Source organism: Arvicanthis niloticus, chromosome 20 (genome assembly GCF_011762505.2).
Source record: "Arvicanthis niloticus isolate mArvNil1 chromosome 20, mArvNil1.pat.X, whole genome shotgun sequence".
Taxonomy (NCBI): domain Eukaryota; kingdom Metazoa; phylum Chordata; class Mammalia; order Rodentia; family Muridae; genus Arvicanthis; species Arvicanthis niloticus.
In genome coordinates this window covers 40,869,425-40,881,789 of record NC_047677.1, presented here as the reverse complement: position 1 = coordinate 40,881,789, position 12,365 = coordinate 40,869,425, and the positions used below count along the sequence as shown (strand labels likewise).

Below are 12,365 nucleotides of genomic sequence, written 5' to 3'. Positions count from 1 at the left end.
GCATTTGTGGCTCCTGAGCCTTGGTGGTTTTGATACAAGCACTTACATAGGTTTATATGTGTGTGTATGGAAACTGTGTATCTCACGTAGAAGTAAGCACTCTGTCTTCTTAGCTTGAGAGCACGTTTCAGAGGTCACCCACCTCCCGACTTCTGCACTTCAGTTTTCTGCTCTGTGTGGTGTCCCTTCCAGCTCTCCATAGCCTGGGCTGGCAGCACATGCTCAGCTCTGTGTGGTGTCCCTTCCAGCTCTCCGTAGCCTGGGCTGGCAGCACATGCTCAGCAGAGTTTTTGCCTTCCAGGCCATCGACAGCATCCACCAGGTGGGTGTGTACTGTTTGGCCCTAGTTCCCGCCAACACCTTGCCCAAGGCTCCTCTTGGAGGAATTCACATTTCTGAAACGAAGCAGCGGTTTCTGGAAGGGACGCTACACCCATGTAACGTGTTGATGTGCCCTCACACGTGTGTTACCAACCTTCCCAAGCCTCGCCAGAAACAGCCAGGTTAGTACCTAACAGCGAGGTCATCTGGCCTTAATTGGTGCTGCAGCAGGCATATTGGATCTTGCAGGTGTAAGTAGCCATCTCTTTGGGCTTGGGTTAAGTTAAGGATCAGACTAGGTGTGTGCACCCGCTCCTGGTTCACAGAATGGGATGTTGCTGGTGCACCTGCCTGCCGGGAGTCAGTTGTGATAGTATTTTCAAGGGTAGCTCCTTGGAGGTAGAATTAATGTTCATAAGCAAATGTGGCCTCTGGAATCCAAGAAGCCCCTGGTGGCCACCAGGTTTTAGGAATAGAAGTTTCTCTAACGGGTTAATTTTTTGTTTCTGATTTAACACAAAAAACTAAGTATAAAGGCCAGTTTAACTCAGCTTGTCATTAATTTGTATATGTAAATATTTAGGAAAAGCTAGCTTTCTTTTACTGACTGTTGAACACATAAGTATGTCACTAAGTATAACACTCTTCAACAATTACTGATTTATACATGACATATGGTACAGCAGTAAAGCATGATTCGGTAATTACTGATTTATACATGACATATAGTACAGCAGTAAAACATGATTTGGTAATTACTGATTTATACATGACATATAGTACAGCAGTAAAGCATGATTTGGTAATTACTGATTTATACATGACATATGGTACAGCAGTAAAACATTATTCGGTTAACATCCCAAGAATATGTTACATGGCATAGTTTATATTTGAGAGCGATCTGAATATTTACATTTAAGGAAAAGAGTTAAATACCCAGGTCATGTGACAGTTATGGATCAGAAGTTCCCAACTTGTCATTTGGAATCTGTTTACAGAAGTTGGACCAGCCTCAATGATTGTTGGGAACCTGGTTGCTGGAAAAAGGATTGCACAGGCCTCTGGGAGAGAGCTGGCCCACCTGGAGGACAGTGACCAGGCTCGCAAGGTACTGGGCGTCTCCTGGGGCAGGTGGCATCCAAGGCTGTGCAGGTGCGAGGCCTCCTCTCTCTGTGCAGTTCCTGTTCCTGGCGGACGTGCTGCAGTGGCGGGCTCACACCACTCCTGACCACCCGCTCTTCCTGCTGCTGAACGCCAAGGTGAGAGAGAGCTGGACTCCCCTTGTTTCTGTGGGAATAGAAACCTTAGACTTCGGTCCCTCTGTGGCATCGTTCTCTCTGCCTGTTGGCTTACTTGTACAGACCTGTGCTTTGTACAGTGGACACAAAGTCTGTAGATTTGCGTTTATCTGGAAAATTCTTACCAGCTCTGTTTTTTGATTAGGAACTATATCTGTGTAAGTGCTCTTGGGCTTATGAGCTAAGGGGAATGTTTGTATGATAATACTTGTACATTTAGTCTTTGTATATTTGCTTACGTCTTTGAAATGCCAAACTGCTTCTCCTTTGTGACAGAAAATCTGTCACAGTGTCTGCGTATCTGCTAATGCTCTGTATCATACTAAGAATGCCTGGAATCAAAGGAGATCCAGTAACCCTCACATCACAAGACTATAGAACCAAGCACTGTGACAACCTTGTGTGACTCCCTGTCAGTTACACCAAACATGCTTTAAGACATCTTGATTTCTGTCACATAGAGAGCAAGTACCATGAGCTTAGAAAATGCAAATTCGGTCCTGGAACTCTCTGCTCCTTCAGAGATTTACTTCTTATCTATTTTATCTGACAGGATCTTGCTGTGTATCCCAGGCTGGCCGTCAGCTCCCTGTCTTCCTTTCTCAGCCTCAAGGGCAGGCACAGGACTGTACCTCCATGTTCTGTGTAAACAATAGAAAATCTCTGCTAAAAACTCATATTTCTTATGTGAGAGGCTATCTTGCTTCCTTGTGTATCTCAATAAACACCCATCTTAAATTGAATTCTAAGTCATCTGACAGACAGTGACTAATTGTCAACGAAGATGTCGTCAGCTTGTGGGGAAGAGCCTCCAGATCCATGGAGTAGAGAGGATCCTGAGTGCTGGAGCCCTGGTTCTGGCCAGGGACAAGAGGGCAATGTCCTGCAGCTCAAAGTGGGAAAGCCTATGACCCAGGTCTCAGGGAAAGGGTTCAGGAGTCAGCTGAGTCCCAGGCATAGAGACTCTGGGTTTTCACAGCGTTTGGCTGTCAGGGATGAGTGAAGTACTCACCTTTCTAGGCTCAGATTGGGCCACTCAGAGATGCCCAGCCCCTCAACTACAAGCATCTGGCAGACCCAGTATTGGCCAGCGTTGATCTCACTGGATCCCTGACCACAGGAGCCTGGTGTGCAGAACAGATGCTCGTCTGTCTAGAAGTGTCAGCACACCAATGAGCTTGCTTCTTCTCCAGGGCACGGTCACCAGCACTGCGACCTGTATCCAGCTGCACAAAAGGGCCGAGAGAGTGGCTGCCGCTCTGATGGAGAAGGGGCGGCTAGACGCTGGGGACCACGTGGCTTTGGTGTACCCTCCAGGTAAAGGCCCACCTAAGGTCCTATCCTGACCCTCAGAAATGGAGCTTAGCCCCTCCCTACTCTTGGGACGTCAGTGCCCCCGTGAGCCCTCTGGACAGGACCTCTGTTCCTAGTGGACTTGGCAGGGTCTTGGCTGTCAGGGTAGCAGGTGCCCAGGCCTGTTCACCTCCCCTTAGAGCTAGACTCTCACCTGTCTGCAGCATCCCAGATCAAGGGATGGGGGAGGGGCAGCTGTGGCTGCAGGCTGCATTGAGCAGAGCTGGGATCTGAAGTACAGTGGTGTCCTTTAGAGAGCTCCTGGCTCACGCTGTCCCTTCAACTTAAGGGTTTTACTAAACCTCTTCTCTAAGATCGCTTCTCACTCTAAAGCCCCAGACTCTTCAGGACAGTGGCTCCCAACCATCCTAACGCTGCGACCTTTAATACAGTTCCTCAGTTGTGGTGACCCCAACCATAAAATTATTCCGTTGCTATTTTGTAATTATAATTTTACTACTGTTATGAGTTGAAATGTAAATATGTGATATGCAGGAGATCTAATATGTGACCCCAGGGAAGGAATCATTCAGTCCCCCCAGAGGGGTCACAACCCACAGGTTGAGAACCCCTGCTCTAGGACTGAGTAGGATTGGAGTGTCCTGTTACTACACACAGTTTTGGTACTCCACATGACATGCAGAATTCTCTAATCATTAATAATTGTACCTCAGCCACCTTGGCGGTATTTTAAAGGCCAGGCTGAAGTGTTTGGTGTGTGCTTACTCACACCCACCCACTTTCTCATGGCGCTGTGACGTGAACCCAGGAGCCTGCACAGGCTGGGCAAGACTGTCTCACCTTGTAGCAGATGCCCTTCTGCTACAACTTGTCTCTTCTTTCACACTGTCCTCCCTTCATACAGAAGTCTTCAGTCTTAATTCAAGAAGGCTTCTTGAATTACCCTCATCCCGCTGTGCTTTCTCATCCCTCGCTTTTCTTCCTGTCCCTCTGCTCCTTCCATCTTGCTTTTGTCTTTCTGTCTTTAGTAACTGACATTTCCTCTTCTCTTAGCTCTTTTCCCACTCTGAGTTGTAAATGTCATCCCTGACTTTTATCTTAAGACTGTTGTCGTGTGCATCTTTATCTTGAAATGAGTTTTTAAAATGTCTATGTCTGATATTTTAAAAGTTATATTTTCTATTAATATCATTTTCTAATACATCTTCGTATGTTTTAAGATAAACTGTCAAAAGGTTTTGTAGGTATCTGAAGGAATGACTCCCCTTGGTGTGGAGGCTGGAGAACCTCCACTGTAAGTAGTTTTTGTCTCAAAGGATGTCCAGCCCCACTAGCTCCTGGGTCTGATGGTCCAAGGTCTACTGCACAGTGCAAGATCTTCCTACTGCAGTATGTGAGCACCCGGTGTGTTCCTAGCTCCACATCCCATGGCCCCTCCTGAGACCCCTTCCCAGGATGCAGGGGATGTCCCCTTCATATATATATGTCAGTGCCAGGTAAATACCTGTCGTTTGGAGTTAGCCATGCTGTATTAAAAAAGAAATGCCTGCTTGTCTCTTTTCTATCTGTGGACAAATGTTCTAGGTTGTCCTCCTCAGGCCTGAACTTATCCACCTACACTCTTGAGCCCAGCGTTGACCATGTACCCTGTCTCCCCAGGGGTGGATCTTATTGCTGCATTCTATGGATGCCTGTACTGTGGCTGTGTGCCTGTCACTGTGCGACCCCCACACCCCCAGAACCTTGGCACCACATTGCCCACTGTGAAGATGATTGTAGAGGTACTGCTCACCCTCCTGGCAGGCCGTGCATGGGGCGGGACGTCATGGTGCTGTCATGCATGGTCTCTGCAGGGTAGTATGGAGATACGGGCTAGCCTCATGGCTTACTCAGGCTCTTGCTTCCATGTGACACAGGTCAGCAAGTCTGCATGTGTCCTCAGCACACAGGCCATTACACGGCTGCTCAAGTCCAAAGAGGCAGCAGCTGCTGTAGATGTCAGGACCTGGCCAACCATCCTAGACACAGGTATGTGTCTCCAGCAGCCTCCCCTGCAAAGGCAGACTCTCGCTTTCTTCCCTGTAGGCTTGCTGTTGCTGGAGTTATGTTGCTGACATGCAAGAGAGATGACTCAGTGGTTAAGAGCACTGTTGTTCTTGCAGAGAACTGGGGATGTGGTTCCTAGCACCCATATGGAGGCTTACAACTCCCTATAACTCCAGTACCAAGGGAGCCCATGTCCTCTTTTGACTTCTACATATATATATGTGTGTGTGTGTGTGTGTATTTACGTATATAGACTCAGGCATGCATATACACAGAGAATAATAACATACTGAAAACAATGAATGTTCAGATAAATGGAATAAATGGATCAGCTTGTGTAAATGGCGAGAGGCGTTCTTGGGTTGGAGGGTCATTAGGTACCACTGTTGCTTACCCGGGCTGGCTCCCTGGCCAGGATGTGAGGTCTTCTCCACTCTGTGCCCATCACCAGCAGTCCCCATTCTCATGTGTGGGGGACTGAAATCCTATTCCCCACTGCCTCTTACCACATACTTACCTGTCATTTGTGAAAACTGCACCCACTTTGTCACTGTCACTCTCGCTGGTGAGTGACATCATACCCTGAGATGCCTTTGCCCCAGCTGAGAAGAAGCTATGCCTTCTGGTTGAGTCATCATGGCGGCTGAGAACAGCTCTGCAGATGTAGACTGCCCAGGGAAGCCCAGCACTGGCTTCAGAACAGCAGGAAGCTCTCCTTTTATGTCATCCCCTTACATCTGAAATTCTGTTTTTTTGTGGAAACTGGAGACTAATAGCTGATACTGTGGCAGGCATGAAGAACTAGTACTGGGCAGCTGACACTGGCCAAGGGTCAGGCTCTAAACTCAAGCTAGGCGGAATCTTTCACCTCAAGAGCTCAGTCTGCTCTTGTTGACCTGCACTGAGTCCATTTGCACGGCAGGTAGCAGTGGTGTTTGCCTCAGGAACTTGAAGTACACAGACCTCAGGAGGATGTCTGCATGCCTCCTCGTGTGATACAGCCTCTGCAACAGCAGGCATATGCTGAGCACTGTGGCCTCTCCCGATGAGCAGTGAAGGGACTTCCTGTTGCCTTCAGGCTTCACACCTGCAGAGTAGACTTGGCGAGCCTGTACCACAGATCCCTCCTGAAAGAGGGAACTTTCCCACACGTAAACAGCATACACCTCCTGCTCTCTGGTAGCCTGACTTCTGGGACAGATCTGTCTCAGGATTCAAATCACGCCTATTTCTCGCCTGGGGAAGTCGAAGCTTCTACCTGTGCAGACTGTGTAATGTTAGCCACTGGCATCTTCTGTTTAACAGATGACATTCCAAAAAAGAAGGTAGCTAGCATTTTCAGACCACCCTCCCCAGATGTGCTCGCATACTTGGACTTCAGTGTGTCGACGACAGGGATCTTAGCTGGAGTTAAGGTAGGACCTCCCGAGTGCCCATTAGCTGTGACCTCAAGGGAATCCTGAGGGAACGGGCTACGGCTGGGGAGGATGCGGGCTGTAGCTTTCGGCAATGCTTCTCATCCAAAACACAAGGCAACATTATCACATTTGTGTTTTTTTCAATCTATGTTACAATCTATGTCACACGCAGCCACAAGTGCCTTGTGCCGCTCCATAAAGCTTCAGTGTGAGCTTTGATGAAGCCCAAAATTAGACCCCTGAGAAGATCACATCTTTTGCTGTTTATGGAAGTGTCTGGTCTCTGGATTGAGTTTGCCTAATGTGAACGAAGAGCACGCATACAGCGGCTGGCAGGAGAGGTCAGGGTTAGGAGCACTTGCCGCTCTTACGGATGACCTAGGTTCCCGACACCCACTGCAGGAGACTCACAACCACATAATCCCAATTCCAGGGTGTTCTATGCCCTCTGTCCTCCGTGAGCACCAGCCATGCACACGGTGAACATAAACTCACACATATAAATAAAACAGATAAATCACTTTGTAATAGTGCAGTTAGACTGCTTTACTGCCATGGGTATTATTCAGGTCCTATGGGGTATGAGCCAAGCATCTTCTTAGAAAGTAGCTTGGCGTGTGGTGATGTGAAGCTGCATGCCCAGCCAACCACAGCAGTAGCAATGGCCTCTGACCTCTTCTTCCTCCACAGCCCTGAGCAGGCCTTTTCTTTACTCCTGTAGATGTCACACGCAGCCACAAGTGCCTTGTGCCGCTCCATAAAGCTTCAGTGTGAGCTGTACCCCTCACGGCAGATTGCCATCTGTCTGGACCCTTACTGTGGCCTGGGCTTTGCCCTGTGGTGTCTGTGCAGGTGAGAGCATGCACCCCATCACTCCTGGGGCCTGGGTGTCTGGTGTGGTTCCTCAGAACTTAAGACCCTTCTGTGGCTTCTTGAGTAGCTAGGAAGGCTAGAAGTATGAGTGGGTTTGTTTGGGGATTCGGTGGTTAGAATCTGGGTTTATAATTTAATAAAAGAATAAAAATTGCCAGGCATGGTGAGACATGCCTTTAATCCCAGTACTTAGAATTCAGAGGTATGTGAACCTCTTAAGTAGGACCAGCCTAGACTACATAGTAAGTTCCAGTCCAGTCAGGCCTATACAGTGAGACTCTGTCAAAGGAGGAGGAGGAGGAAGAAGAAGAGGAAGAGGAGGAGGAAGAAGAGGAGGGGGAAGAATAAGAGGAGGAGGGAAGAGAAGGAAGGAAGGAAAGAAAGAAGGAAGGAAAGGGGTGGGGGGGGCGAAGGGCCGACAAGGATCAGCAGGTGAAGATCCTTGTCTTGCTATGTAAGTGTGGCAATCTGACCTCAGTCCCTGAAATCCACATAAAAGTAAAAGGAGAACAGACTCTATGAAGTTGTCTGTTACCTGACTGCTACGTGCACACACACACACACACACACACACACACACACACACACACGCATGCACACATGCACACATGCAAGCACACATGTGCACACATGATAATAAAATGGAAAAGAATAAAGATACCATCCATTATTAGTGGTTGGGAAGAAACTTCTGCTTCTTTCAAATGCTAAGATACTTCTTCCTCTGTAATTAGGAGGTCTCTTCCCACATAGTCCCTGAAGAGGTTCCTGAATGTTTGGGTGGAGGCCCGACCCACCCACGGTGTCTTTCTGCTAGCTCCCGCTGGATCTCTGAACACACTGCCTGTTTGGGCTGGAGAAACGGTCTATGTGAGGAAGGAGCCAGTGTGCTTAGGCTCATGCCCTTACCCCTTTTCAATTGCCTCTCTCACCACAGCGTCTACTCTGGACACCAGTCAGTGCTTGTTCCCCCGCTGGAGCTGGAGAGCAACGTGTCCCTCTGGTTGTCTGCTGTCAGCCAGTACAAGGCCCGCGTCACCTTCTGTTCCTACTCAGTCATGGAGATGTGCACCAAGGGCCTGGGTGCTCAGACAGGCGCCCTCAGGGTGAGTGTGAAGCAGGTCTTTACAGCCGCGGGGTTCTTCAAAGCTCGCAGGCCTCTGCCAAGCGCTCTTCCCTAACCAGAGAGGAGGCTATCTGAGGGGGCAGGGCAGAAGTGTCCGTAGACTTAGGGTACTTAACAGTGCTTCTGTGCTTAGGACTCCGCAGGTGAAGGCAGAGTTGGAGGAAGAGGGTTTGTGTTCAAACTTGCCTTTATGTACTCAGATCTACAGCTAGACCTCGTGGGCATCCCATAGATGCCCGACCCTTAGACAGTCAGCACAGAGGGGCCCAGACTGCATGTGCTGTGGAATGACTTCTTGCTCTTCTGCAGATGAAGGGCGTGAACCTGTCGTGTGTGCGCACATGCATGGTAGTGGCCGAGGAGCGGCCCCGGATCTCATTAACACAGTCGTTTTCCAAGCTATTCAAAGACCTGGGCCTCCCTGCACGTGCTGTGAGCACCACCTTTGGGTGCAGGGTCAATGTGGCTATCTGCCTCCAGGTAAGTTGGCTGCATGTAAGGTCACTTGTACCTGTACCAGAGAGTAATGCCTTTGTAGACTGGCAGTAGTCACTCACTAGTCAACCACTAGGTGGCTCTATCTATAGCTCCACCTTGGAGCTGTGGATGGTACCTTCCCACATAGCCATTCAGCTCTGATGACTACGAGGGCTTTGTTTAGAAAGATATTCTATTCATTCTGATGAACAGGATTATTTAGATAGGGAAAAAAAGGTTTGTTTTTGAGCAGTGACTGTTGTACCTATGAGAATTTCTAATAACTGTAATAAGCTGCTAATTTTTAAAAGCAAGATTGAACTTGCTTTCTTAAGGAATCTATAGTAATCTGTGGGTGGTGGCGCACGCCTTTAATCCCAACACTCAGGAGGCAGAGGCAGGTGGATCTCTGTTTGGGCCCAGCTATGTTTACACAGCGAGTTCCTCAGTAAGGAAGGTAATGTGTGTGGGCCACTTTAGAACTGTTGCCAAGGCAGTAATCAAGGGACGTTCTAGAACTGACGTGAGCACCACAGGCTCTTTTAGTAGCTGTCCTTGTTTTCTGGTTTTTATACTAGTTTCTACTTCGATTCTTTCTCGGCATATCTTAAATGTTGATCAGATATCTGATGTAGCAAATGCTGAAAACATTTCACAAAGTCCCCTTTCTGGGTTCCCAAAGCAATGCTCGGCCTCTGCCCTGTTCTCTTGGTGGCCTCATGTGCAGGGCGGGTCTTGACTCCAGGGTCTATGCCTGTCTAAAAGGTGTCATCCTGTTTCCCACCTCATTGAGCTAATGTCCCCTTAACCTTGAAAAGGCTCTGGACTGTTTTAAGTCTCCGATGACGGAGTAGCCAGAAGAGATGAGAGGGTACTGGCACACATAGGCGTCGCCTTGTGTGTCAGCATGTGAGTGCCATGCGCACCAGCAGGACTGTAACGATAGCTCTGTGTTTGCTCTTTAAGATACAGTGATGCGTTCTTCTCTCGAGTGTTTCTCATGTGGCCTGTGGCCTTCTGTTTGTTTCCTGTGCTATTTCCTCCCTGTCTCCCTCTGCTGGCCGCCCTGGCCTCTGTCAGCCCAACAGGCTGGGAAAACTAGCTGAGCAGGTAGGACCTTGCCCTAGCCCTCAACCTTGCTAGTGTCTCCATGTCTGTCTTCCCCCTTCCAGCGCCCCACCCCACCCCGCTTCTATGAGTCCACGTGCTCTTCTGGTGGATTCCAGAATACATGTTTCTCTTGCTGTCTTAGCTTATTCACAATGAGAATTATTTGATTTTACAAAAGCTCCTTTGTAACCAAATGTAAAAGGAGTTTTTCAGAGGCTGGAGAGAAGGTATGCTGTCTAGAATCTTCAGGGAATGTTGACCAGGGTATCCACTTAATTTGATGTCCCTTGTCAATAAAATGGCAATACCAGGCCTGTGAGATGGCTCAGCAGGTGAGGGTGATTGCTGTGGAGCCTGATGAGCTGACGTCACTTACTGGGACCCACATGGCAGAGGAAGAGAACTGACTCCCTCATACATGCTCTAGGCATGTGGGTGTGCACGCAAACACACAATTAAATATGTGTAATAATAATAAACTCTGCTAAGTGACAAACTGATACATTTTGCCCACACAGGATGACATTGAGTTGTCTGGCTCAACTGAGTGTCTGTCTTGCTTAGTCCTCAGTGGAGTTAGTGAGATGCCAGACCCTGACTTGATGCCGGGTAGAAATGTTCCCAATCTGCACTGTTGTGTCAGGGCAGCAGAGGCCAATGGGGACAGAAACTTCCAGAACTGACATAAAAATTCTAGGATTTGATGTTTCATTGACTGTTAGTTTTGCTCAGTATCCAGCCAAGTAGATGTTTGGGTGGACAGCATCAGGTCTGCCTGGGGGACCATGAGCCTTGTGCAGACTGGATGCAAGACGCACAGCTTCTTTTCCGGGTATCACAGACAGCCTGGGAGCAGCTACCACGCGGCCACGCTTGTGAAACTGAGCAGAGCATGCAAATTCTGAAAGAAGTCCCTCTGTTGTTTTCCCTCCAGGGCACAACAGGCCCAGATCCCACGACTGTCTACGTGGATATGCGGGCACTGCGCCATGACAGGTACTGCCCCCTCCCTGTCTGTATACTCTGTAAGTAAGTGCTGCAGGCTGGGTTTGCCCAAACTGTGTCTCCAGCATCCTCTGTGGTAACGGTGCTGGCCAAGGCAGGGCCGCATACACCCAGGAAACAGTATCGTGGGCTCCTTGGACTCATGCCATTTGCCTTTTTAGAAACTACTATGGAGTAAATTTTATTCTGAACCTCTTTTCTTTGACCATTTTTAGAGTTCGTCTGGTGGAACGGGGTTCTCCACATAGTCTACCGTTGATGGAGTCTGGAAAGGTAGGAGAAGTTGGACTGTTATCACCTGTGGTGTGGACAGTGCTGGGCTGCATGCTCCTAGAGAACATGTGGGGACTGGGCTGGGACACTGAAGACTAAAAATGTGAGATTAGGTCCTTGAACACTCAGAGCATAGAGCCGGGAGTGAAGAACCCAGATATAGAAGTGAGAAGAGACTGCAGACACTGGCAGGGGTGGGGCGGATAGGCTATGAGTGCATCAACGGCCCTCACACTTCCAATCACAAAGGGCAGCTCTGATCCTGAACTGAAGATGAGAAGAAGGTGTTCTCTAATCCGGGGCGACAGAGAACAGGCCCCACCAGGGCACAACCAGACATTCGCCATCAAAGCAAGTCTTGGCCCAGTGAGGTCCCCAGAATCCTCCAGGCAGTTGGGAGGAGCTCAATTTGCCCAAGAATGCCAAATAGAAATGTGAGCCACTGTGGGGTCAGCAGAGCACACCCTGGAAGACCAGCATCCTCGGAAGCAAGGAGAGGTCGAGGAAGGATGACTAGACAGGGAGAGTCATACGGACCAGTGGAGTGGGTGCAGACTGCCTGCCTAACTTCACAGCAGCCTCTTTACGTTCAGGACTATCAGAGGTCCCCAGGGCTGTGTGCTTCAGCCCCAGAGGCAAGAAATGGAGTTTGGCCACTGCAAAGCCCATTGGCTACTGCCCAGGCCACAGCTATCTTTTTAGGAGGCAAGGAGGTAATCAAAGATGGCCATTTGACATGTTTTCCATTCGCCAGAACCTTTAGGAATCCTGTTATACCTGTACCTGCCTTGTCCATATATGGCTGCACTGTGGTTGTTTTACACACTGTTTGCAGGAGTATCATGGGCCTGATGGAATTGTGTTCTGAGTTCTTTGCTCTCAGGGTTCAGGTGGACCACAGAGGGAGAGAGTAGAAGCTCCCTCTGTGTGCCAGGAGTCAGCAGCTCAGCAGTGTAGAGCAAGGAGATGCCTGGTGTCTGTTATTAGTTCATGTGTTCCTGCAGCTCCTTCTTCACTTTTCTGAGGTCCACGTTATCATCCTCTGTGTTATTCATGGAGGGACGGGAGGCACAGAGCACTGTGGCCAGACTTCGGAAGCAG

At 48.9% G+C, this 12,365-nt stretch overlaps 1 protein-coding gene across 7 annotated transcripts in view; it reads left to right on the top strand.

Moving 5' to 3' along the window:
* Dip2a (disco interacting protein 2 homolog A) overlaps positions 1-12,365 on the top strand; it is a 79,037-nt gene that overhangs the window by 60,657 nt on the left and 6,015 nt on the right. For 5 of the 7 annotated variants that reach the window (XM_076916521.1, XM_076916519.1, XM_034524188.2 and 2 more), the window contains 13 exons: positions 302-503; positions 1,323-1,432; positions 1,503-1,583; positions 2,816-2,939; positions 4,596-4,717; positions 4,853-4,964; positions 6,288-6,397; positions 7,122-7,252; positions 8,211-8,379; positions 8,709-8,879; positions 9,957-9,986; positions 10,921-10,982; positions 11,207-11,264. In XM_076916521.1, coding sequence (XP_076772636.1) covers positions 302-503; positions 1,323-1,432; positions 1,503-1,583; positions 2,816-2,939; positions 4,596-4,717; positions 4,853-4,964; positions 6,288-6,397; positions 7,122-7,252; positions 8,211-8,379; positions 8,709-8,879; positions 9,957-9,986; positions 10,921-10,982; positions 11,207-11,264 — 1,482 coding nt within the window. Of the gene's footprint in view, positions 1-301; positions 504-1,322; positions 1,433-1,502; positions 1,584-2,815; positions 2,940-4,595; positions 4,718-4,852; positions 4,965-6,287; positions 6,398-6,559; positions 6,635-7,121; positions 7,253-8,210; positions 8,380-8,708; positions 8,880-9,956; positions 9,987-10,920; positions 10,983-11,206; positions 11,265-12,365 lie in introns of those variants that run through there. The other 2 variants (XM_034524189.2, XM_076916523.1) reach the window with 2 other exon arrangements.